Source organism: Rhamphochromis sp. 'chilingali', assembly GCF_963969265.1.
Source record: "Rhamphochromis sp. 'chilingali' genome assembly, chromosome: 21".
NCBI classification, from domain to species: domain Eukaryota; kingdom Metazoa; phylum Chordata; class Actinopteri; order Cichliformes; family Cichlidae; genus Rhamphochromis; species Rhamphochromis sp. 'chilingali'.
In genome coordinates, this window is record NC_137949.1 from 27,712,164 (window position 1) to 27,738,744 (window position 26,581).

Sequence of the window (26,581 nt, forward strand, 5' to 3'; positions counted from 1 at the left end):
CTCTTGGCGTCAGTGAATACAGTGAATACATTTTAATCAGGTATTAGGTGCGTTAGTTAGTTAAACTGTATATTTCTGCCACCAAAACAAAACAAACATCCATAATCTTTCGTGCACATGGGTACGTTTCCTAGTGCGTATAAACAAACAAAACAATTAAAGGAAAGAAAGAAAAAACTTTGACTGGTCTGAACATTTCTTTCTGTTGGTAGCTGTTTCAGTTCTCCACTTTAAGGTTATTGTTCTCCTTCATGCAGGAACCTGCCTTCACGCCGGTCCGGGCTGGTGTGAATTAAGAGTCATCAGGCGCGCCGGACACGGTCACTATCATCACTGCTCCACAACTTCAAATCCACAGCTGAATGCGCTGATGCAAGAAGGAAAAATAAGTGCTGGCTGATGAGGACTTTGATGGTGTTCCGTAAATAGGATTAGCAGATAAACTCTTGAAAAGATCTCCTTTATTTATTTTTATGTTGAATTTAAATACACCTTTCTAAACCCACTGAAGCTCGACGCCGATCGCAAATCTATGGGGTCAAATTTAAAACGTGCAGGCAAAGGTGCTCGCGCCTTGCCGTTGTCAACTGACATCCATGAGAATCATTAATTTTCTTGATCAGAAACAGGTAAGGGCTTAATTTTCCAAATTGCCCACCGGAGCTGCTGAAGCGCCCTCTGGGTTCCGCCTCCAACATGCGTTGCCACTGGTAACCTGGTGGAAAGGGGGGTGGGGTTTGAATGAGAAGCGCCAATAGAGGGTATAAAGGAAGTTGAGTGACATGTTAGCAGCTCCCAATCAGCGCGTTTGGCCCGCCCGTGCCGCATGCCCAGCCTACTGGCTATATAAACCACACTGACAGCTAGGTAATCCAGTCTGATCGCAGATCGTCTGGCAAATCACAGGACTTAATAGAAGCAAGACATCCGACACAAGCAAACCCTCTCGCTCAACACTTACAAAAATGAAAGCAATAAGCCCCGTGCGATCCTTCCGGAAAAACAGCGTGAATTTATCAGAGCACTCCTTGGGAATCTCTCGGAGCAAGACCCCGGTGGATGACCCGCTCAGCCTGCTGTACAACATGAACGACTGCTACTCCAAGCTGAAGGAGCTGGTGCCCAGCATCCCCCAGAACAAGAACGTCAGCAAGATGGAAATCCTGCAGCATGTCATCGACTACATCCTGGACCTGCAGATTGCGCTGGACTCCAGTGTCGCACTAACCAGCCTGCATCACCCTTCCCGGCCGGGGCAGACTCCGTCCAGGACTCCTTTGACCACCCTCAACACAGATATCAGCATCTTGTCATTACAGGTAATTACACTGTAGCTGAGCGCGTATCCTAATTGAAAAGCGACAGTCCAGAGTGTTGTGAGAGAAAGATTTGGTGGATTTTTTTTTCTCTTTTTTTCATGTGCGCGCATAAGCAGTGCGCCTTTGTAGCCTATGCGTAACTCGCACAAAATGGCTTGTTGGAAAGGAGGAGGGGGGGAAATGGCATGTTATATATTTTTTTCCTCCTTTTGTTCAGAATCAGATGAGGAAGAGATTTGACCTACATAACACTATTGCAAACGCCAGACACATCATTCGGATACTGCTTAAAGAATTAACATTTGGTCGGTTTGTTTGTTTGTTTTCAGTCCCCGGAGTTGCCATCAGAGCTGATGACAGATGACAGCCGGACTCTGCATCGTTAAAGCGGTAAGTAGGCTGTCCTCATGTCTGCTGCTGCATTCTGTCCAGGGCTTTTAGGCTCCGCTACAGCCTGTCTCCCAGTCTGCTGGAGCAGAATGGGCTTGAATTACCATTTACCCATCCATTTGTTCCACCGCGAATGTCGTCTCACGTTGCTGTAATGGTCCCACTAATGTTTTTGTATGAGAATGCGATGCAACACTGGGGCGTCTGTTATGGCAAGCACGACTTGGGTACATTTTTATTATTATTATTATTACTATTATTATTATTATTATTATTATTAGTTACAAGGCTCATCCGAAACAAAATTAAAGATCACATCACTGGCTTCTGCGAGACTTTAGTGTGTCACAGATTGATCGAACTATTTCGTGTCTCATCTGCTGTGTGGAAAGACGTAGCAGACTGATATTTCGCGCTGGAGTTTAGTGGCAAGATATTCGCTCCAGGCTGCTTGGTTTACTGTATATAAGTAGCAATCGTCAGGGTTGTATTATACCCTCTTGTGTCTATAATGAAGAGCATCTGCAACAGGAAAATAATGGCTGTTTGGATTACTGCTACTACGATGTCTGCACATAATTGGTACAAGAAGTGGGTAGGCGCCAGCTGAGCGGCAATTACGCTGATTCTTCCCCAGATTGTAGGCTGAAGTTGTGCGAGAAGTGTGTGTGTGTGTGTCTGCCTGTGTGTGCGTGCGCCCTCTCCTTTCCCCCTCTCTCTCTTTCTGTGTGTGTACATCTGGAGCGCAGGGTTTGCTTAGTATTGGGAGTGTTTGGTTAAATGTTAAAAACTGCGGCTTCCTCCCTGGCGCCAGTCTGTCCGGATCTCTGCCCTGTTTGCATTTTCTAAACACGCCTCTCTTTCTCAATCTTTTGCAGGTGTTTGGTCAAGACGTAAAAACACACACAGGACCTGGGGAGCAGGACTTCTCTCCCCCCCCACCCCCTTCTCTCTCTCCCTTCCCTCACCTCCAACCTCTGTCCTCCAGGCCTGGATTTTTTTTTTTCTCCTCTTCTGACGCTGAAATCAAGAGACTTTTGCTTATTATGGGACAATCTTTATGTGATGTGTTTTCTGTTTGGACACTTCATTATTATTTAACTTAAGACTTTTTTATTATTATTATTTGTGGGTCCTTTCTGGAAATGGAAGGCGCGTTATATTCCCGACAGCGGGAGGAAAAACGAGATTGTCACAAGGATTATCCTCCACCCCACCACCACCACCGACTTCACCCCATCCCTCTTCCTCCCTCTTCACCCCCCCTCCTGTCCTTCTCCTCCTTGTTGAAGTCTTCGCTTTTTTTGCGGAGGTGGGAACGTAAATAGACAGCTTGGTTAGTTACTGTAAAAAGTTTAGTCTTGTCAGAATTGTTGGCACATGAAGGACTGGACGTTGTTTAAAAAAAAAAAAAAAAAAAGTTAAAATGAAAAGAATGAAACCTTGTGAACTCATCGGGAGTTTATCTTGTATAGTTGCAGGAATTTCAAACTTCTGCAAAAGTGTAATGTTGTACTTAATTATGCTGAAACTTTTTATAAAAGTAATGTAAATTGTACCTTTTTATACAAAATAAATCAAAAACGCCATTTGGATATGTGTCATTTGGGGGAAGAACCACTTCGGGTTGGGGGTAAATGTGGTGGGCTTTTGTTTGTTTGTTCAGGAGATATTAAACCAGTGCGTAAAATGATCTAGTCAGATACAGAACAAGCTGAGGTTATCTGTGTTGGCTTTAGGTTGGATGTAAAGAAAACATCTGAGATGCATGAAAAACTAATCGTACAGAGTGTCCTTATCAGACCTGCAGTATGTGACCTATAATAGTCTTAAAACACAGCGTCAACACTTCTCCAAGGCAAACACGACCTGGAGGCACGGTTGCGTAAAAGCTTACTGAGGACGCACTGACTGCACTCTTACTTTCTCACATGCCGCTGAAAGTAAAAGGGATTAACTGGTTTAGGTTGTGAGAGCCAGAAGCCGAGGATCTATTGTTTTTTTTTGTTTTTTTTTTAAATGGTAGACAATTGTGGGAAAGAGGTGAAACTATAGGTCTGTGATGGGTTGGATTCCGTAAGTCGAGCTATTAACTTGCCTTTCCCCTTTTTGCAAAACAGAAGTACGAGTCAGATCAAAACGTCCTAGAAGCATCTGTATTCAGACCAGATTTTGACTAATCAAACCCCACCGGTGTCCGCAGTTTGGACTTTATCAGCTTGATTCCTGTGAAATTAAACTATAAACCAAGTCAAACGATGACGGGAGTTCAAAATCAAAAAGCCACCCGTGGTCATTTGGCAGTCCACTGTTCTTTAAAGCAGGCATCAAAAGCGGACTGAGGTAGAAAGGGGGGGCAGGGGGCGGCTAATGCGTGCTGTTGGGTGACGTGATGGACCCCGCAGTGAGACCTGACAGTCACGTGTTGCAGGATCTCAAATGTTTCCATACCACTGACCCGCCAAGTAATCTGTGGCCTCCCATTAGGTGATTATTTTATTTATTTATTTATTTTAATAACCCCAAGGGATACTTAAAAATCTCCAAGTGTGGAAACAGTCACTCTTATACAAACCAGGAAAAATCTATTTATAAATAAAGCATGTCTTAAAGTTAAGACTCATTTACAGTTAAATGTAGAAGTACCAGAAATAAAAACGGCTCCTTAAAGGACACTTTAAGAGTTACTGTGTTGAAGTTCAGAGTCCTCAAACCTGACAGGCGGTGTCTGTACAACCAGGCAGTAGCACGTTTGTATGAAGAGTGCGCCATCTATCGGTCAATACGAATCCTACCACTGAAGACATTTGCTTTTCCTCACCACATCATTAGGTAAAATATGAAAGCTATTAAAAATGTGACTTAATGTGCGTATTCTGGCCTATTTACCAGCGAATTCCAATAATGTACTGCACAAGCAGCTGAGTTAAGTCGAAGAAAACAAAAAAGAAAACCCCCGTCAGACTGATTTCAAGAGTCCACATACTGAGGATGTTTATTGATTCACAAAACACACTTACATGTGACGCTTTGCAGTCTAGTTCATGCATTTCTATCACACAGAAAACAGCACAAGTGTCTACACTTTGTTCTACCTGAAATATTCTAGCAACCTCACAACATGCTTTGAAGGCCGAATGCCTCAGAAACACTAGACTTGTTTTCTCTTCACAGTCATGGCTACTGTTCTATAAGCAACACTTTATTTTGTTTTATTTTTTACTGTAACATTACCGTCACTACACACAGAAAATCCAAACTAACGACAAAAACACACGGGACAAACAAACAGACCTTACAAACATTTTTTGGTATTTAACCATCAACTATCAGATTTATCCTTTTCAAAAATCAAGGTGGTTGCTTTATTAAACCTTACAACTCTTCTTTGACTTTGTCCTTAACAACACAACACTCATCTACGCTAGTTCATCGCAACACAATACAAACATCAAGAACCACACTCCGCATGACCCTTCTTAGTGTAACAAACACGTGGCTTCTTAGAGGACGCTCTCCCTCTCGTCGCCAAGGCTGATGGTTCGCAGGTTCTGGTTGTGGTGGATGGTGGCTGCCGTGGTGTTGGCAGTGCTGCTGCCGGGGATGATGATGACATCTGGGGAGATGATGTTGGAGCAGGCGGACTCTGTGCCTGTGATGGTAGCCTGCTGCTGATGGCTGTTGTTGGTGTTAGTGTTGGTGTCGCTGGGGCTGCTTGTGTTGTTATTAAGGGTGGTGTTGCTGGCGCTGTGGTTGAGGTTGCTGACCCCGCTGGATGGCCACCCCTCATCTGGGCTGCTGGCCATAAGGCTGGCCTCAGATGGAGCTTCGGAGCAGATGGACATGCGGGCCACTGTGGCATCCTGCAGGCCGCTCAGGCTGCTGGGTAGGGGGCCTCTCTTCTTCACCAAGCCCTCCAGCTCCAGTTCAATCAGACTGGGCTTCAGTGCATCTCTCTGTCTGCCAGTCTCTCCTTCAGCCTCTTCCAGGGATGGGTCTGAGGAGCTTTCACTGGAGCGCATCCCCGAATCGGACGAGTCCTTCTTATCGATGAGGATTTCGGTGAGGAAGCCAGGCTTGGCAAGCAGCCCAGTTGGCTTGGAGCTGTGGGAAGACAGAGCACCAAATTTTGCCTCTTTATGGAGGAGAGGTGTGGTGTTGTCAGAGTCTTCTGGGCCCGAGTCTTCATCATTGGGCAGCTTGTGGTAATATGACCCAGCTCCTTTCTTCTTGGAGCCTGGAGTCCTGGAGGACGAGCTGTGATCCAGCTTTTCATCCTCTTCGCTGATGGGGTCTAATCCATCGGTCCCTGAGGCAAAGTCTGTGGCATCAGAATTCTTGGAGCTTCTCTTGGTGAAAGACTTGCGGCTGTCTTGATCAGATCCTTCCTTGGCCTGAGAAGAGGGAAGAAGTTTCAATGAGGAGAACATAAAAATATACTGAATCCTCTGCTGCTGACCTCTGAGAGACCACTGACAAAAGGATTCCTCTCTCTGCCTCTGGTGCCAAGACAAACAAAGAATATAAGCCAATAATGATGAAATGCAAGAAGCAGTGGTCTCCATTTTCTCAGCTGAGACTTCGAGTTCCGCCATTTCTCAGTACAGCAAAATACAACATTTCAAAATCACAAGTTAACTACACAGTACTTTCCTCCAGTCATGACAGTAGAGACTTATTTGAATGAGCTATTTCTGCCATCAGCGATGTGGTGACAAAAACACGACAGTGTACTTGTGACTGTCCACCCACCCCTTTGTCCTCTGAGCTGGCAGCCTGAAGGAATTGTCCAGGGTGGGGCTGAACAGGCCTCTCTCCCCCACTGCCGGACATCTCCAGCTGGGCCATCTGAGCGATGTACTCCCTGTAGGCATCATGATACTCAGCCTGCTGCTTGTCTGTCAGCTTGCAGATGTCATTAGAGGATTCCTGGGAATTCAGGCTAGACATGCTTGAAGTGCGGTGATTTGCCACCTGAAAAAATGAGGAAAAAGTTTGGTTGGGGTGCAACATTCATCCGAGTCTGTCATGTGCTGAGTACAGAGTGCCTTATGGTTCTGGGCTATTGACTTAAGAGTGCATAAAACAAGAGTGCAACAGCATTTACTCTGTGTGCAATCAGACATATACAGCAGCATTCTAAACTGCATGAATATGTACATGAGCTTTTGTAGCTCAGATTGATTTTATTTGTAGAGTTTATTTTTTGCACATCTTATATTTCGACTGTATTTCTTACATACTGTTTGGCATCTGTCGTGTACAGCAAAGGAAGAGTTTCACTGTACAGGGAAACATGTTTCTTTAATGTGCATATGACTAGAAAACTTTGAAACTTGAAACTGAAACTGATCATTAGATCTGAAATATTCTAAATCTGAGAATTGAATGTTTCCAGCAAAGACCGCGTGTGGAGTGGGAACTGGAGGTCATCTGAAACAGCAGCAGTGTCACTCGACGTGTGACCGTTTGCATGTGTCTCAGATGTTTGCACACTGGAAATACAAAAAGGTGAAAATACCAAATAGGGGGCCCTTTGACACCTTTTGGTTTGCAGCAGTGTCTAAGTATTTTTAATTCTGCAAATTTCAAGACCATCGTCAGCTTCCTCCGCTGTGCTCTTCTTTTTTTTTGGGTTAAACCACATTTATGTGAAACTGCTGAGGCCATCAACACACTGGCTTGGTGCAGCGACCATTCAACAGTTTGGGGTCCGACTATTTCCAAGTGTAACATGATAACAGTTACGCTTAAAAGTAGCAACTTCAATACGGTTGCACATCTGCATGTGTTAAAATAATGTGCCCACACACACACTGGTTGATCACGCCGCAGTTGTGATATTTCTATAACAAGCTCGTGACAGGAAGACTAACCGGCCAGTGTGAGTTGTTGCTGCGTCTCACAGGCTCCTCCAGACCCACGCCGCTGAGTTCCTCAAAGCTGAGGTTGAGGCTGAAGGCGGCTGTTTCGCGCTGGGCTCCCCCTGAGCGTCTGCTGGGCTCCCCGAGGTGCATGCTGCTGCCCTGCTCGCTAGCAGCTCGGGACTCATCCTGAAGTGCTGCCTGGCTTTCAGCATGCCGCTGTTCTATGACCTTAAACAATACAGGACAATATATGTGATCAACAAGTCACTTAGCGTGTTGGTTTTTGGTGTGTTTAAATGTAACAAGTACATCAGACTGCAGCAACAACAACAACAAAAGCTTGTGAGAACAGAATTGGGAGCTGTTCCTTAAGTAGATCTACTCAGCTGTCCCCTCCTCCCTGACAATACCCTCCCTTCATCCAGATATCAGTCAGCAATCTTGAACCAGATGGCTGTGCTAGCTGCATCCTGGCAACACAACACTGGTTTTTACATGGAGCTGCAAGGCCACTGCACTCTCCAGCTGCTTCTACCCAAGCCCTGCATAGGATCTCCGGTAAAACACGACCAATCTGGGGCTCTTGCCTTGGCATTAAGAGCACAGACTGACATTTGATGAAGTGGAGCCGGCTACATGTGTTAGTGATTTGAGCCGACTAGACCTCTGGCTGGCTGACTAGCGCCTTTCTCGTAATACGGATTATAAAATCTCCATCCCAATATCTCAGCACAACACGAGATGTCTTATTATGTGATATTGTCTGGATTCTGGCACAAACCACAACTGAAACAAATATCACCAGCGGGGCCCTGGTATGGTTGAGTATACGTCAGAGTCGCAGAGGGGCAGTTGATATTGTTTGTGGCGGACTAATGCTTTCCCTGTCAGCCTACATATGACCACTTCTGTTCACAAGAGTTTAACGGGTAATTAATAAAAAAACAACTTTATTTATCCAGGAAAGGAAACTCATGAGATTTAGAGCCTATTTTTTCAACAGTATCACAGGCCCAGAAAGGCAAGATTGACCTAGCATCTTTTCTGGAGCATGAGAAACCAGAGCTTCAAGAGAAAACTCGCACAAGAATGGTGAGAACATGCACACAATATTTAGCAAGATGTTGAGTTGCACAATATTATTGCATTAAAGGCACCTAAATGAAGCAATCTAGTCTCACCATTCCTCTGAAGAGCTGCCAGTCACCAAAGTTCATCTCCATCTCTTTCTTCAGCTCATCTAGGTTGCAATGCGTGAGCACCCGACCATTTATATTGGCCTGCAACGGATAAAAAAAAGGACTGGTTTGCTCACAGATTCAATGCAATTGCCTAGAAAAGCCCACAGAGTAGCGAGAACTTCATGAAGAAAAACACTGCATTCATATGTTGCAATAAATGTGACCATCGAAAGAATGCCACACAAAGATGACGACAAGAAAAAATGAGGTGTTCACATAAACTTCTTTTAGTTTAAACGCGTACCTTCTTAATGGTGGAGGTGTACTGAGGCAGCATGGTGGGGTCGATTCCTTCTAGCTGCCTGAGACGCTCGCACACTGCGTCTGTGTTCAAAGAGCTGAGCAAGATGGCGGGAGAGCCCTACATAATAAAACACATTAACATATAACTGGAACATATTAAGACAGCTTTCATGGAGTTAAAGTCACCAGAGCAAACACACGCACACATTCTGTTAGAGCAACTCATAACTCCTAACACACTGATTAGGGCAAACTGAGCAACAATTCCTGAGAAACAGACGTGCAGGGCTGTTAGCTGCGAGGCACACAGAGGTGCAAAACCACGATCTCACACTGTATTTCTTTCTATCAGTCACACAGTGTAAGTGTAAAAGTAAACATAAATGCCAACCTATCCAAATATGCTGTTATCTTCCCTTATTCTTTTTCTCTGTGTATATATAAGCGCATAATGTGTGTGCTCAACACTTAAGGGATGGAGTCTGTGAGTCTGTGAGCCGACCAACACCGAAGCGGCCTCTGCTGATGAGCAGCTACGTAGCTCGATGTGACTAACACCAGTTGCCTGTTGATGCAACTGGCTGTCTGTGAAGGCCTCACAGACAGCCAAAATGCCACCCGCTGGCACGGAGACCAAACAAACCTCATCCACCCTCCTTCAACCAACCCCCCCTCCCGTCCCTTTTCTCACCCCTCTCCCTCTGGCTCTGCTCGTCTTTGAGACAACCAAAGTTCTCCTTTCTTTCTTCCTTCCTTCTCCCTCTTCTCTCCCTCCCTTCCTTCCTTCCTTTCACATTCCTCCCTGCTCAGCCTCCTGCACTGACCTCCTATCACTCTCTTTTCCATCACTGTCTTTCTCTCACCCCTCCATCCTTCCCTCCTCCCGCTCCACTCGGCTATTAGCACTATTAAGACAAGGCTTCAGTCTAAGCCCCCTGGCTTTGTTTCTGGTTTCGAGGGAGAGAAGAGCAGAGCTTAGCTGAACTGTGAGTGGTTGTTAGACAAAAAACCTAAGCAGCTCTTACAACACAGTACACAATAATAGGTGCCAACTTTCAGTAATGGCTAGGATGAAGACTGGCACTAAGGGAGTTTAACTACTGATCATATCCACACTCTAGAATGAAACTATGTTAGTGACTCTAATAACTATACTAGTTAAGTTGTGTTTTGCATTGACTTTAAAGCAACAAGTCCGTGTTTCTACAGCATGCAACGTACACCGGTGCAAGTGTTAGGGATGAAGCAGAGATAGGTGGATGATGGAAATGGAAGTAGCATCGAAACCAAAGGTGTACCTGCTTGAATTTGTAAGGCAGCGGCTTTAAATGCTTGATCAGGAGACAAAAAAATAAGAAGCAGACGGACAAGAAGTCAGACAAAAATACACACAGACATTTATAACACTGTGAAACCAGGAGTGTACCTGTGAAAAAAGAAGGCGGGGAGGCAGAAATTTAGACAGACAAGCAGAGAGACTGTAAGGACACATGTTAAACTCATCACCACGACAACAGTGCAGACATTTATCTGTCAAACAGTAGGAGGGGAGACAGCTAGCCAGCCAGTGTTGTCGGCCTGGAAAAGAGGAAGCTATTGGAAGTAGAATTGTCAGAGAAAGAGATTTTGTTTTCGCTGGAGTCAGCTGGCTTTTACAGCCATAATCTTTGCAGACAGAGCGGACTGCGGAGGACATAGAGACAGAAAGAAAGATCCATCTAGAGAATGAGACGTTTCTCACTCTGCAAAGAAAAAGCAGAAGTTTCGATTCACTGAAGGCCTTGAATAAGGCTCCTTGATTCAGACACCAAACGTGTCTTCTAAGAGCGTGAGTGAAAGCATGAATGTCTGCGGGTGTGTCCGTGTGTGTGTGTGTTTGTGTGAACCCTCCCAGTGTGTGTGTGATAAGACTGTAATTACAGCTGGGCTGAGCTCAGGGCTGGGCAGAAGGATGGGGAAGAGGAAACAGAGCTCTGTGAGGGAGGAAGCGTCTTGGTAAGGAGATAAGCTCTACCAGCGCTGGGCTCATTGTCAGTATATATGTGTGTGTCTGTCTGTACGTGTGTTGCCAGCCCCAACAGTTGCTCTGATGATAATCCCAGCAGCCAGAGGAATCCATACTCGCACTTACATCAGCTAGGCAATTACACTGGGATAGGGCTGCTTATATATCCCCACACTAGGAATTACACACAAATGTACACATACACATTTGCAGATTTGTAGAAATGCAGGGACACATGAGCACGACACAAAGAGATTAAGTACAAACCAAAAAAGGGAAGGAAAATGTGAAAATTTATACTAAGGAGGAAAGAGCACAAGGGAGATACGAGGAACAAAAATTGGTATTAAAATATAAGAGACTGATGAAGGTATAAAGGATTTTTTTTTAAAATTAAAGACACAAAATACAGACAGATAAGAGTTAGACGGAATGAACATTACTCAGTAATCTATATTTAAATCTTTCATACAGCTCCTCTAAATGCTTGCTGGCAGCAGCCTGATAAGTGCCTTTGTGAAGCAGAAATCTCCCGAGTAGCGTTATCATCAAATTGTTCTAATACTGGCTGATTTCTCTTCAAATGTGTGAATATCTGGATGCAGAGGCTCACTTCTTTTCAGTGCAACTCCAAGCATCCTTGATGTAAGTTCACAGGACCTCTACATCCATTTACAAGAAGAAGAAGAAAAAAAAATCCAACCCGCTGTTGATTTTTGCACACTGCCCATCACTTATGATGGGCACAAAATGAGCAATGGGCAGTGTGTGTTTTTGGCTTTCGTTTTAAGACAGACCATTTTTGATCCCACACACTTTTCACCAAGACTTCGCAGTGTGAAATATCCATTTATAAGAGAAGTAGAGATTGCAGTGTGCCAGAATCAGAATTAACTTCATTCAGCGTGTTATAATTACATGTGTTATTGCTTGCACACTCCTTAGTGGGGGGTAATAATCACACCGGATGCAGCTTACTATGAGTATTTAAGCAGTCTGCAGCACGCAGCAGGCGTGACAGCTTATTTTAGTTCTCCTGGCGTTTGTAAACCACTGCAACAAAATAAGTAGCCTGCCGCACAACGAGGCATGCCTGTTATTCGTGCAGCATGTGAGGTTTAAGCATCAGGCCTGCAGGCAGATAATGAAGGACTACTTTTTTTGTTTTTTGCATTAGTGTTGAGTTTGTATGTGCGTATTACACGTCCGCTAATGTTAGTAAGGTTACCATTGTGGGGTCAATGGGGCTTGTGTGGAAGGCTTCGCTGGCATCCTCTGCAATAATGTCCTGATATGGAGTGCAGAATGGAGCCAAGGATTGTACAGGGAGACGTGTTAACGAGGGTTGGGGTTATAAGCATGCAGCCTACTGGGAGGACCTTAAACTTCTTAATTTGCAAGGGTAAGGCTTTACAAACAGAGAAATACCCCCGCTAAGGTCAGGACCTGGACTGTGAATGAGAACAGTGATAGTGAAAACAGGGAGTTATAAAATCATTGAGAGGAAATGAAGAAATTTAAAACTAAAGCATATAGAATCACTAACAGGACAAATGAGGTGTGCGACAGAAAAGGAAGTATTAAAAAAGGAAAGGAGGTCATACTTTGCGGTTCACAATGGACTTCACAGCACATTAAACACTGAGTGCTAAAACTCCACGCTGTCCTGAGCCTGAAATTTTACAAGTTTAATTATTTAATCTATTAACTTAACTCTGTGTATGTCTAATCAAATAAGACTTTTCTAGCTGCCAGGAAGCACTGCTCAGATGTCATAAACTTATTAACAAAGTGAACCAGAAGAGTAAAAAGCGTTTAAACTTTCAATCGATCCAGTCAAACAACGTCAAACACACTATTAACACTTCTTTACGGTGTATGTGCTACGGTGAGATGAAAGCACGTGTGAAATGCATTTAGCCCAACTTCTTTACTTACAAGTCCACTGGTGTCTTGCGGTTGACCGGGTGGTTTAATGGAAGGACGCGAGGATGAGGGGACATGGTGGGAGAAATGCCGTGGCAGGTGATACACGTGATGGGGGAAATAAGGCTACGAGGGGAGAAAGAAGGATTGTGGAAAGGCAGGCAGGAAGACAAAATAAAACAAAAATCATAAAATCATATAAAGGAGCATGAGCATGTGTACATATAACAGGAAAGGATGCTGGGGGGGATATCATGGTCATGCGGCACTGTCCAAATCTGCAATGTAGGTCAACTGATAAGGAATAAAGGACTGGGCAGCTAAATCCAGTAACTCTTTGAAATCCATCTTTATTTCAATAGGTGCTTTCTGACCAGAGGAGCCAATCACAGTTCTTAAGAAAAACAATGAGTAAATATTAGTAGAGATTGAAGGACTCTGATATTGGCTGTGTGAGTCTGCACTCAGTGAAAATGACAATCACAACAACCAAAGTAGATCTGAATCAATATGATTTAATGGAGACTATCAATGGTCAAGGATCAGATTTGGAGGCTAACATCAGCAGCAAGCTGCTGAAAGAAGCTTCTGTCTAAAGGAAACAGCTATTTGTAACACTACCTAAAAGAACATCACACTGCTTTCAACTATGTCCTTGCTATATTTCCTTTCCGCCTACATTTTTCCTAATTCCTCATTGGTATGTTCTCACATGGGACCACCCCAGTGGGTAGTCCTTAGACCTGTTTGGCCTGAAAGCACCTATTGTGTGCCATTTTTGGGTTGTTAGCATTGTCATTTGGCCATATAGACACCTTTTAGAGTGAGTAGTAGGTACAGGATGTAAGTCATGTTTCCTCACCCGGTTGTAGAAAGGGTGCTGAGGGCCAGTCATTCCACTGAAGTAGGCACTGTGTGGCTGAGGAGGCAGGGATCCGGTGAAGGAGCCTGCTGGGGAGCAGGCGGCAGAGTGTTGGGTGTAAACTGACTGGGGACGGGCCGCTGCCTCTTGGAGGGGCAGTGTGGGATAGGTCACTCCTCCGATGTGCATCTGCTCCCTGGCCGCACGCACATCTAAGAGACGGCAGAGGCAGGGAAGAAGTACAATGGAAAGAGTGAGAGAGAGAGGAAGGGTTTATCTGTGATGCTGATTATCATGTCTTGGCGATGACTATAAAGATCCACCCACACATCAATAATTTAGCTTTATTTCATAATCTCTGGAGAGTTTGGACAGTTGTGAATTCAGAGGAAAAAAACTACATATCAAACAGCTGACGTACATGCTGGCAAAATTCTTTGATTCTCAAAGCACTGCAGGGAATACAACAAGAACATTGTTCGTGAACATGTTCTCCTTATCCCAGTAAGAAGAGAGTCAAACAACTACAGACTGGAAAGAAAATTAGCGCAGATGTTACGATTACAGAGACCTTCAACTGTGAATTCCACTCTCACATTGATTCCTATTACTCTGTTTGCTCACAAACAGCAGGCGTGTTGATATTCTCTGTTTTCCAGATTATATGCCAGCCACGTGACGTTTTCTGGCACATGCAGCTCTTTGCTGTCCCCGTCAAATAAATTCGCCCATGTAAACAAACAAAGAGGACCATGTGAACTCATAGACATCATCCCGTAAGTGCTTTGCTACAACCGCTTTCACACGAACCATTCTGACTTTGAGAGAAGTCGTGGAGGAGGTAAGTAGGGAGCTTTGGTTAAAGCTCCCAAATTAAAGTTAAATAAGCCCGAAGACAGAACAGAGTAGCTCTGTGCGGCTGGCAAGAAAGGAAGAACCAGAAACAGAAGCAGGCACCAGAATGTCTCCTGGTTATACAAGTGGCTGCTGAATGACACGCTGAGTGAGACCCAATCCAGCCTGTGAACACAATGGGGGCCTTATGATGTGAGTCAGGCTCATGGGCGGGTATCACTGACAGCACTGCCCACTGGTTGGCCACAGGACACTGGGCACCAAGTACCAACTGGTCAGGGAGGGGAGCGCAGGGAGTTCGATGACTGGGTAGGAGCGTTGGTCACCTTCCGTTTCGCCGTGGATAAGAGTGGAGGCACAAACGCCCACAGTTTTGAGCACGTACAAACACATGTTTCACGGATGCATACACTACACGCACCTTTTTAGGAACAGAGTACTGTACTTACAGATCGGGGCGTTTGGTTGTAGTACTTTGTCAGCTGCGCCCTCCGTGACTCAAAGTTGTTTCAGTGGAACAGACTTTCTGTGTGTGCGAGTGTGTGTTTTCTGTGGTCTCATAACGCTATGATGCAGCAGCTTCACACCAGGCGTCATCCACACTCCTGTACGGGCCGAATGGACGCTGACGCACGGTAGCGAAAGTACAACTCCGCTCTGGCTTACAGTTTAACAGTGATGCACTATTACGTCAGTGTAACTACAAAGTGTGAAATTTGGTGCTGCACTATGGCCAGATTGGAAACGGGGAGCGAAGGCATTGTCCTGATCGTACAGCGCTGGTCGACATTTGATTGTTTGGAAACGAGACCCACGCTGTGGGTTACTGAGAGCCCCTGCAGTGGGCGATTTTAGAGCAAACCCTGCTACAATGCTATGAGTAATGCCACTGCCAAATGAGCTGGCACTGCACCGGACACATTGCATAGAGGACAGTTTTCAGTGTCTCCATGCTATTGTTCACTATTCAGTTTGGGGGTTTTTGTCCCATCATAACAGCTAAATCATCCACGTGCCAACTGAGCTTGTCCGTTTGCTGAAGATGTCCATGAGATGTGGCTGAAAGCTTCAGAGGCAACAACAGAGTTCATCCCCTTCATGCTCCCTTTCCTTTCCCCAGATTGCAACAAAATAAAACAGATTTGGATGTGGTAGACTGCACTCCCCAGCACTATCATCAAAATACCAAATGAGGGAATATCTTTTGAAAGAATGCTAATCCCTGCAGGAGAGCACAGGAGACTGCCAAAGAGCACTGAAGTTGTTCTGACAGGATATTGCAACTCAAATATCTACTAACACTATGCTATTTATGGCAGGGTTTGTTTTTTTTTCTGCCATCTGTAAAATATACCATGTGTGTACAGACCTGCTATGATCTCCCGCAATTTGGGGTCCAAGTTAACAGTGCAGGGCAGAAACATCTCCACATCTCTGGCAGTAAGAACAGGCGTCCTGGAGGAGAGGAACACTTCAAAGCTGCGGATGTCTCCGTCGATCTCCAGCAGAGGCTCCACGTCCTTTGTGGTCGGGATGTTCTTGGAGATTCTTTAGAGGAATGAAGAATTTTTGAAGGAGTTATTGTAGTGAATATTTACCTTAATTGATACTTATTAAGACGAAAAATGCCAAGGACAACAAAAAACACATGGCACCACTGACTATTTGAGGGTGTTTAGAAATGTGATGTTTGCAACCACTGCTGGCATGACTTATCAGAATGTATGTATGACATTAGTTAACACCATTTTACTACATCTTGTATTGCACGTGAACACTAAATTAGAAATCAGAAAGGTAAATTACCCTTTGATCAAATACTTTAACAATACAAATAACAGAAATTTAAAAAGCACCAATTGGAAACAATATTACAATTTGACACCTTTTACTCCTCTTTATGAGTTAAGAACCAAAGAGAGCACAAGGATGACGACAAACTATTCTGTCTTACTGACAAATATGGCATAAATATGTAACTGCATGCTAAATTCTGACTTGTGGATTCATAGCAAAAAATAGAAATCATTAAATTCTGACAAAAAAAGGAAAGAGGAAACAACAAGCAGTTCTGTTAAGATTGAAAAGATATGACAACGGTCATCATCATCATGAGAGTAGAGAGATAACTGGATTTAGAAAAAGGCGAGATAGTGAAAGCGGGGATGTTCGAGTACAGATAGAGTGAGGGATGTTATCTTTTCTGAGCAGAGGAGGAAACCTGAGAAGATGACAATCAGGGTAATTTAGCAAGCAGCAGACGGAAGCGCGTCATGATGTGCTGCTACGGTTAACGTGATGTTTGTTATCACAGGCCCTAAGTAAACACCACGTTTGGAGGTTGTTCTGTTTCTGCATGATTATAGTTTTCCTGGTCTATACAGCAGGGGGGAAAAAGCTGTACTACATGAAGAACTTTAGATGAGAACAATTTATCGACGCTGTGTTCAGCTTATGGAATATTCCATTTTAAAACACTAAAATTAAAATTGTATAAACCAAATTTTAGACCCCGGAAATGCTGCATATGGATTACAAATGCTGAAAGGTTATGAAGTGAGGACTTTTATTTAAGCTGAATAATGTTAAAAGTGCTATCACAAAATCACAGAAAGGGTAAAATGAGGCCAAGGATACACAGGATACAAACAACAACAAGCCACAGCAATCAGTACATCTCGACCGATCCTATCATTCAGACAGGAAAATATGAAACTTGGAGTGACTTATGACACCGGCCATTCATCATGAGAGTATGCAGCTCTTATCAGATGAATGAGGAGACTTCAGTGGGGAGTAGACATTTTTCTCATCTCGGCTTCCATTTGTCATCCAAACCCTTCATCATTTTCTCAGTAGATGCTTTTCTCTCCCTACATCTCCCTTAACCTTCCCTCCTTACAGATCAACCTCAACTCACCCTCCTCTAATACATCATCCAGTCTGTCTAGTGGTGAGCTGTGCAGGGAATACAAGCTGGAAAAGTTGGGGTTTTTCTCAAAGACTGAGCTGTTTTCAACAGTGAACACAGACTCGTCTTTCTGTGACTTGATTGGATGATTAGTACGGCTGCTGCTGCTGCTGCATGCTAGCTAAGTCAGGATGAGGTCAGCATCTGGCCAGAGCTCAACACAGCAGACTGTTAGCTAATAATCCAAAATATAAACTAACTTAATCTGGTTAACACGGTGGCCTGAAATGTCCTCCATCAGCCCATTCCAGTGAAGTTCTCATACCTCAGTGATGGGTGGTCACAAACAAGTCCTTTAAAGGTGCAGAACACTCAGTTACAAGTTACATAATTTCCATTTCTGGCTGTTAGTTGACACTCCAGACTGCTTACAGTGAGTGAACAGGTAGGGCTCCAGTCCTCTGTTCAAGGACATTTCCACAGGACAGATGGCTGGTGATAGACAGGTCTGCTGCTGCAGCGCTAAAACCTGTGACCTTGTTGCAGGTTCATGCTCAAGTCTGACAAGAAATACTGACATTTGGGTGTCTTAGAGAGACATTCTGGCGTGTTTGGTAGTCATAATAAATGAAAAATAAATATATGACATGCAAATCCCGCATGTTGATAGCATATACATTATTTCAGTTGAATCAAGTGAATGTTTTCATATTTATCTTCCCACTCAGGATCTTCTCTTAGAACAGCCCAGGTGGCTCACAGCAACCCTTTGTACCCACCCAACTGCTACTTAGAAAAGACAGTGAGGAGTAGGGATGGGTACCGGTACCGGACATAAACGGTAGTAACCAGACCGAAAAGCAGCGCACATTTCGGTGCTTTATTTCGGCGCTTTTTTTTCCTGAAATGTCATACACTTTGGATTCCAGCCAATCATTTTACCTTTGCAAGCGTAGTAGGCGGGCCCAGGTACGTACGTTCTTTTAGAGCAGAGCTACAGATTAAAAATGCCCAAGGCGAAGCGGTCAAAAGTCTGGCTGTACTTCACAGCAAAAGATGCAAACTCAGCAGCCTGCAACAAGTGCTTTAAGCTGATACTGTGATACTGTCAAAGGAGGTAACACTTCAAATCCGATGAAACACCTGGCGACGCATAGCGTGTTTTTAAAAGCAGAGAAATGCGCCGTATTTGATAGCTTGCACTGTGCACCGTGCACATCTACTGCGGGTGTGGTGCCTGTTATCGGACCCGGAGTTTGCAACATCCCCCAAAAACCCAAAGAGGAGAGTCCTGGCCCCTAGCCCTGCCAGTGTAGCAGAAATGATGAGGATGATGATGGCAGCAGCAGCCGTTCTTCTCTGCGTGAGTAGCTTAATGTTGTTCGTGTGTAATTTACGTTGAGTAGGCTAACCACGTTATTACATTAATGCATGTAAGGTGAACTAGCAAACATCATCATAGCTACATGCGGCTGTCTTCTTGTTTGATGGCAGATACTAACTTCACCCTGGCCAAAAAGGCTAAAATGACCAAAGAAAAAGTGGAAAACAGTTAAACATGAGAGGTTTTTGGACAAAGTTTGTGTTTTTCCCCCCCCCATTGTTTAAGCACTGCTTCCAGCCAAGAGTGATGCCATAAATCCCCTATAGCTGCAGAAAAGGCTAACATTGTTGTCTTTTTACAAAAAAACAGCTAAACACGAGAGGTTTTTGGACAAAGTTCGTGTTCTTCATTCTTTAAGCACCGGTTCAAGCACCGTTTAAGCACCAGCACCATTTCAAAAGTACCAGTTTGGTACTGGTATCGGATAAAACCTAAACGATACCCATCCCTAGTGAGGAGACAGAAAAGGCTGTGAGTAGAGAGGACAGAGCAGCACAGCTGGCTCCAGTGGACAAAGCCCTCTCAGTGTTTCTTCCATTAGAACCTTTAATAAGACCCAAAAAGTTGAGGAAGCTCATTGTTGGCACACAGACGAACCCTCTGCTGTGACCTAGCGGATAAGTGTGATTCTGAAGGCACAGCTGTTACCTGAGTGTACATGCACGTAAGCACCACCACTGATGGTGTCAGCCTGAGTGCTGATTCAAATAACACTGACGAGAACAATTATGTAATATCCACTGCAGACACCTGGGCAGTCAGGATGGGAAAATTCAAAGGCACAGATGAAGGGTGGAGTATGTGTTTAAGCGCATGCGCGAGTGTCTGTGTGTGTGTGTGTACTGTATGTGTGTGGGGGTGTTTGGTTCCTTTTCTCATGAACTGTATTAACCCATACACAGACTGAGAGAATCTTGTGCTTTTCCCCATTTCCAGCTGGCTTAGTGCTGTTTATTTGTGGGTCTGAAGACACAGACCAACAGGAGCCAGTGAGTCACACACACACAAACATGCACGCACACAGAGCACTTCCTTTTGCTATACAAAGAACATCCTCCACAGACTTTCTAAGGAATCTTATATCTTTTTATAGGACCATCTAAAATAACTCTGTAATGTGTAAACAGGAAAAAAAAATTAGAAAGGGCTCCAATTATGAAAGTATAACTGAGACTTATTATGCTTAGATGTACACACAGACAGAAATTTTGGTCTACTACAGACTGTTTATATTCATAGATTTATTATAGCCCGAGGAGTCATATGTTAGATGATAAGTTACTAAGAATTATAACTGAAAATAACTCAATAACTCATTTATCTTGTCATATTTTCAGACACATTTGCTTTTGTTAAAACTGAGACAAGTTTCACAAACAAATAAAAAACCCTTAATTTATACTGGACAACAATGGCAACCAAGAAACTGGCTACAATGTGCATAATTCACTGAGTTGTGTGTTTGCTCTTGGTAATGCACAATGTGCAAGCATACAGGAGCACAGACAGATGTCTCTTCTAAATACAACTGGATTTGCTAAGAGCAAGTCAAGTACATCCATCATGCCCAGACAAACTGTGAGAGAATAAGAAGACGACTAAGTTCCCAACTACCTATTCAGACAAGAAAGGAAAGACAGACACTGAGTGGAAATCCTGCTTCAAGGAGGACCAAAACGTGAAAAACAAAACAAATCAACAAATAGTGGAAAAGGACCCCCCCCCCCCACAAAATAAGCATAAACTGTACATAAAAGATGGATATAGCTACTGTGACCCATTGCCATATTGGGTTTCTGAAAAAGAACATGACAAACAGCTGATTTAGACTGGTAAAGCCTACAACGTAACCTACTTAAGCAGCCGACGGCATTGCCAGCATTCATGCGTCTGCATGCTGTATTATGTGTTAATCATCCTGTGGTTGTGTCCCGGTGTATTATATGCACTGGGACACAACCCAGCAAATTATAGTGGTGTGAAAAAGTGTTTGGAAGACTTGCTGTGGTAAATGAAATCATGAATTCTGCTTTCTACCAAAACATCCTGAAGGAGAATGCCCTGCCATCTGTTTGTGACCTCAAGCTCAAGTGCACTTGGGTTCTACAGAAAATGGAGACTTTGGCGTAGCCTTCGCTTGAATCCGATTGAGATGCTGTGGCATGACCTTAAAAAGGCAGTTTAGCTCGTTCACCTTCATTTAGAAAATGCAAGTATAACAAACATACAAAAAAATGGGAAACACTTTTCACACTACTGTAAATCTGGTGCAAGCTACGACTGAAACAAATGAAAAGCTAAGACTTTTTCCTTTCTCTATACATCCATTGAGATCCATTCTGACAGTTTCAGCAATCTCCCTCCAGGAATTTGCTGACATGTGCGAGTCCCTATATTGAGGCTATGATTATTACACCTTATATAATAATATATTACCATAAATGATATTTCAGTACTAATGGACTGAGAGCTAACAACTTGACTGCAGGAGTCTGGGTAACACGCTGAAATGCATGTACCCATTAAATGATAAAAACACTTTTAAAATGAGATACGACCACTTAAAATGCCAATATCTAGAATTCCTATCGTTTGAGATGTTGGCTGCAAATCACTATGGACTAATTAGTCATTCTTATCAGAAACCAGTTGCTTAATGAGAAGTTGGATGTTTTGTTTGCAGTGTCCAAGAAGCCACTACACTACTTTCAAGCAGATGAAGAAAAAATTTTCAGCAGCCATTTTTGTAGCACAATAGGCCCATTGACAGGACCAGGCTTATAGTTGCAGTCATGCAGGCGCACAGGTCCAACCTCTTGCTGTGTGGCGTGGCTACTGGGAGCTTTCTGGGCTTATCCAAATGCTAATAGGTCCCAAAGCTGACTGGGGCATAGCCTTTCTTCTCCTCTCAACTCCCACACACTGCAGCTGATGGGAAGGAGCAGAATTCATCTCGCTCGCTCTCTCTTCAGTACTCTCGCTGGGCACAGAAAGTATGAATGTGCCACTTGACTTTGCTTTATTGCTGCCCACTGTGCTTATGGGTGACATTCGCACACACGCCACAAAGAGGTGGTCTCTCTGCCAAACATTTCCATAAAGGGGCCCAAAGACAGAGAGATGCCTCAGAACAGACAACCGCCTGTGCGCATTGTGTTTGAGAAGCTCAAGAGTTTCGATGTCAGACACTGTGCGACCAGTACAACAATGTGTGGGTGAAGAAGTTAACCAGGCCCGGGTCCGGCACATTCCTCTCCTGGTCAGAGTCATGTCAGAGCTGCTGGTAGTGTCTACCCAGCATGTGGATGAAAACAGCGAGGCCCTCTCTGGAAAAACAGTGGACAGGCGAGTTGGCGCGTGGATTCACAGCATCAAGGCTGAGGGAGGTTATTGTTACAATGGAAGCTGCCAAGACCTCCACCACCCAAAGGCAGAGGGGGAGAGCAAAAATATGTTTTCACTTTAGATGACGCCATGTTCTTTGTCTCCTTAAAAATCCAGACGCATTTCCTTGATTTAAAGCAAATGCTTCAAGTACTGTGGACACCCCTGTCTCTGCTTTCCTCTTCGTCTCTAACCTTCCCTTTTCCTTGCTTCCTTGTCTTGGCAGTGCCAACTGACAACTTGCGGCAGCGTCTGCTTTCCATATACATTTGTGGCAAAGTTAAGTCCAGTAATTGAAACTCTCTTGTACTAAGCTGGACCTGTGCATCCCAAAGCAAACCACAGAGACAAGCAGGCTAATGGGAAACACACCATGCTGATAAAAACCAAGCAGTTTCGGAGCAAGCGGCCTCTCAGTGAAACGGGCTCAGGGCTCAGTGGTTCCGTGAAATGTTGATTAAACTCATGTGTAGCGCCGAAATGGAGCCTCCTTGTTCCAGACCCCAAAAACCTTAACTGAACCCTCCACTCAGAGCAACTAGGGCCTCATTCTTGACAAATATTAAAACAGTAAACCTCAACTTAGTGATTTACGCACAAGAAGAGAGTTTGGAGCATCCTTGGGTCATTACACAGTTTGTTCATTGTGACAGTAATTGCACCATGAAGCTCATATCAGCACATGTGGTTGTTTGATAGCTGTAATGGCCAGTTGATAGGCCATATGATGCTCGGTTAAGTGGGGTGGACTGCTAAAGTGAAGACAAATGGGCAGCTGTAGATTATGCAGCTGGAATAAAAATGAATCCATACAGTGAAAAATTAATATGACAAACAAACTTGGGAGTCTCAGACTGGACGAGCAATCCTGTTCAACGTCACTGAAAGGGATACATGTGTCAATAATAAGAAGAGAAACTGGAATGAGAAAAAGAAAAATCAATGAGAATGTGAGAGAAAGAAAAGGAAATTACTGTGGTAAAACAAAAGCTTCTCCAGTTCAATTTGCATCCAAGTTAGAGGCAAGGATGTAAAGCCTCGCGTGATTATTAAGGACTTAAAAAAAAAAGCAGACTGTTTGAGCAACTACTACAGAGGCTGACAACAAGATCACAGAAAGTCAATGATAATGTAGAAAAAAAGCACCTGTGAAACCTTTCAGAGGCTAAATCCTCAATATGTTTCTCTGGGCTTCTTTGCAATTTCCGTGTGGTTTCTGCACACATATTCTAACAAGCCCTAACCTCCATTGACCTTTGAAGGGCCAGGATGTTAATGTCAGTTAAGAGCCGGATGTGTGTGTGTGCGTATCAAGATTGCCCGTGGCTCCCGCAGTGGCTGAGTGGTGAATCTCACTGTCCCCTTAAAGGTCAGCGCCGACCCTCTTGTAACCCTGTGCTGCTATTTATAATCAGCCCCCACCTTCTAGCAGTTCCAGCACAAAGACACGGGAAAGCACGAGAGAGATCAGTGATAATGCTCAACACTGCAGAAATACCAAAGTATCAGGCGGCTGTCAGCTTCTCAGCCCTCTGCTCTTTTTCTTCCATCTAAGTGTCACATTTAAATGTTAACCCAACCTTGTGGTCTGATGGATGGGCTCTAAGACCGGAGCAGAGGTCAGCCAGAGGTGTAGCGGTGGGGCTTTTACTGCATTTAAAAATGATTATTTGTGCTTTGTACAAAAAGAGAACAGAGCAGCTCTCTTGTTTCTGACCAATTAGACTAATCCTTCAACCTCGGCTTGCAGGCACAAATGAAAAAGGCTTTAAGGATTTTCTAGCAAAGAATGCTGCACAACGTTCTTTCCGGTAGCCTCCCTGCACAAATACACACAAGAGCAGTCAAAAACTCCTCTTCCACATACATACACACACACACACACCTCCTCCTGTGTCACCTGTACACACTGGCCAGAGCTGTCTTTTTTTTCCTTTTACATTTTAAGTAGCTCAGTAGGGGTTGGGTGGTGTTGGAGCTGGCTGAGGCTGATTCATGCCTTAGTCAACGCCAGCAAACACCTGAGGGATGCAAGAACGACAGAGCAGGCCAAATCGACCCACACGCATACGTGCACTCAAGTGGAATCAGCAGAGGACCGGTTTCACTAATATAAACAGCCACGTGGGACCCAGGGGACATGTGCATGAATTTCTGTGTGTGTGTCCACCACCTGGACTATCTCACTTGGAGCAGCAGCATCACCTGAGGCTTCAAATACACCCGAGACGCTAGCACACCAATGGCAAACGCCTCATGCGGTAATCCTGCTGGTATCTGGTCTGATCCTCTGTAGTATTCACAAGCTTTGGTTCCGTTACCTTATTTTACCTCCAGAGACAGAACTCTTTCTTCTTGCTCTCTCTTTCTTACCCACCCCACCCCCCAACTGTTCCTGTTTTTCCATCTTTATCTCACACCAACCCTAGTTTCGTTTTTGTCTCCGTCTGTCTTTATCTTCCCTTCAGTCAGGTGGTCTGTCAGCACACTAGTGTGTAGACTCAGTGGCGGTGTCCTATCAGCGATGGAGCCAGAACTCTATTGAGACACAGGTGACTTCACATTAGCCTTTACAAATTCACACTCGTTTGGAGGCCTCTTGGCAAATGGCAGCGCAGTGAACGATCGAATTACCAGTTTTACTCTGTATTTCACTGAAATACCTCCTGGGTACAGGGACAATGGGCTCTCTCAGAGGACAGAGAGAGGGAAGAAAACCATTTTGCGCATTTGTCGTGCAGCTAGATTATAGAATGTGTTGCAAATGCGACAGAACTCCATATGAATGGGCTGTATGGTGAAGAATAAAGACTTTTTTTTCTTCATTTGAGGGCAGGAAAAGTTCAGAAGTGTTCATTATAACAAAAGAACAGGGTCTCGCCATTTTTTGAGTCCAGATTTTTAAGAGCTTATTAAAAGAACTCCGCATAAAGGGAATCACCAGCGTGAGCTTTGGAATGGCGCTTTTATCCCTGCACATAATTGCAACCAAATTACAATAATTGTGCCAATTAAAGTAATCCCGAATGAAGAGAGTGTCATCTTAATGTTTCAGTACTTGGGATAAGAGTCTCCCTAATTAAGAGTGAATTGGTGGGCTGCATATTCATTCAGACTGTGATTAGTGGAAAAAAAAAAGTTTTTAAGTGTCCATCGAGTGGCTGGCTGTACATCACTGAAAGGGTGATTGTTTAGCGTATGAACGCTGGGTCAAGCCAACAAATCGGAGGTGAAAAGAAGATGAAAGGATGAGAGAAACGGTTCGTTATTCACAAGCCGTGACCTGGTGATTAAAAGCACAGAGGGCACAGAAAGTGGGAATTTTTTTTTTGCCCACAATACTACAAAACATAGTGTCACTGTGTTTCTAAATACAAATTCACCTGACAACAATTTCTCTGCTGTGTTCTGCTTCCTGCACTGTGTGAATGTGTGTGAGTACGCATGTTTGTTGAACACAGCCTGCATCTCAGGGTCTGATTAATTACACCGATTCTCAGAGGAGTTGGGGGTGACATATGTTCTTGCACTGGTGTGAGAGCTAGCTAGTGTGTGTGAATTTTTGTGAGTTTTCTATCAACTGCATGCATAAGATTTGTGTGTGATTTCATGTGTGCACCTGTGTAAATTGCAAAACCTTGTAGTGGCAAATGAGTTTCAGTTGAAACATGCACGGATGACAACTCCTGAGTGTGTGTGTGAGAGAGTGTCTATAAGTCCATGGCATGCAATAGTTTGTGTGTATATATATGAGTGGGTGTGTAATGAACAGAAGATTCAGGTGCAACGCCAGAAACACACTCCTGAGTGCAGCAGGGGCATCCTGGCACACACAGGGTACCAGATGTCAGAGCAGCGCAGGAACCTGCTCAGTGGACCAGTGACACTTTTTTTTTTCTTTTTCTAGAGCTGAAAACTGGATCTGGGCGTCCAGGAATAAACTCTCTTAGGACCCGACTGAACCCGCCCTCACAGATGATTAGATCCAAGTATGTTAACCCTACATCCAAAATTACTTCACTGTGAAACAAATTATCAAAAAACAAGTACAAGTCATTTGAAAGTCCCTGAAGATCCTGCAGTTAGCATATTTAAATCACATCCAAACCCGAAGATATTCAGTGTTTCAGAAACCAAAGAAAGCAGGAACTCCTTTGATTCTGGTTCTAGCTACTTGAATGCCTGGAAGCAATA

General features: G+C 44.0%; 2 protein-coding genes across 8 annotated transcripts in view; one reads left to right on the plus strand and one right to left on the minus strand.

Moving 5' to 3' along the window:
- The first annotated feature begins 859 nt into the window (after positions 1 to 859).
- Positions 860 to 3,298, plus strand: id2a (inhibitor of DNA binding 2a). Its single transcript, XM_080871246.1, has 3 exons — positions 860 to 1,319; positions 1,649 to 1,709; positions 2,588 to 3,298. Exons 1-2 carry the CDS (start codon positions 966 to 968, stop codon positions 1,703 to 1,705), a joined length of 411 nt encoding a protein of 136 aa, XP_080727372.1. The 5' UTR covers positions 860 to 965; the 3' UTR covers positions 1,706 to 1,709; positions 2,588 to 3,298.
- A 1,379-nt stretch (positions 3,299 to 4,677) lies between these two features.
- The window catches only part of kidins220a (kinase D-interacting substrate 220a), a 46,179-nt gene continuing 24,275 nt past the window's right edge, over positions 4,678 to 26,581 (minus strand). For 4 of the 7 annotated variants that reach the window (XM_080870100.1, XM_080870102.1, XM_080870101.1 and 1 more), the window contains exons 24-32: positions 16,078 to 16,256; positions 13,854 to 14,065; positions 13,004 to 13,117; positions 10,359 to 10,391; positions 9,062 to 9,178; positions 8,758 to 8,856; positions 7,586 to 7,804; positions 6,462 to 6,683; positions 4,678 to 6,103 (exon numbers count right to left, since the gene is read on the minus strand). In XM_080870100.1, coding sequence (XP_080726226.1) covers positions 5,213 to 6,103; positions 6,462 to 6,683; positions 7,586 to 7,804; positions 8,758 to 8,856; positions 9,062 to 9,178; positions 10,359 to 10,391; positions 13,004 to 13,117; positions 13,854 to 14,065; positions 16,078 to 16,256 — 2,086 coding nt within the window. In that variant the 3' untranslated portion in view covers positions 4,678 to 5,212. The remainder of the gene's footprint in view (positions 6,104 to 6,461; positions 6,684 to 7,585; positions 7,805 to 8,757; positions 8,857 to 9,061; positions 9,179 to 10,358; positions 10,392 to 13,003; positions 13,118 to 13,853; positions 14,066 to 16,077; positions 16,257 to 26,581) is intronic. The other 3 variants (XM_080870105.1, XM_080870104.1, XM_080870106.1) reach the window with 3 other exon arrangements.

Bases quoted from the DNA above. Each gene is read 5' to 3' on its own strand.
- id2a (XM_080871246.1), top strand. From the start codon at position 966: ATGAAAGCAATAAGCCCCGTGCGATCCTTCCGGAAAAACAGCGTGAAT. The intron at 1,320-1,648 runs GTAATTACACTG...GTTTGTTTTCAG, and splicing joins TCAGCATCTTGTCATTACAG to TCCCCGGAGTTGCCATCAGA.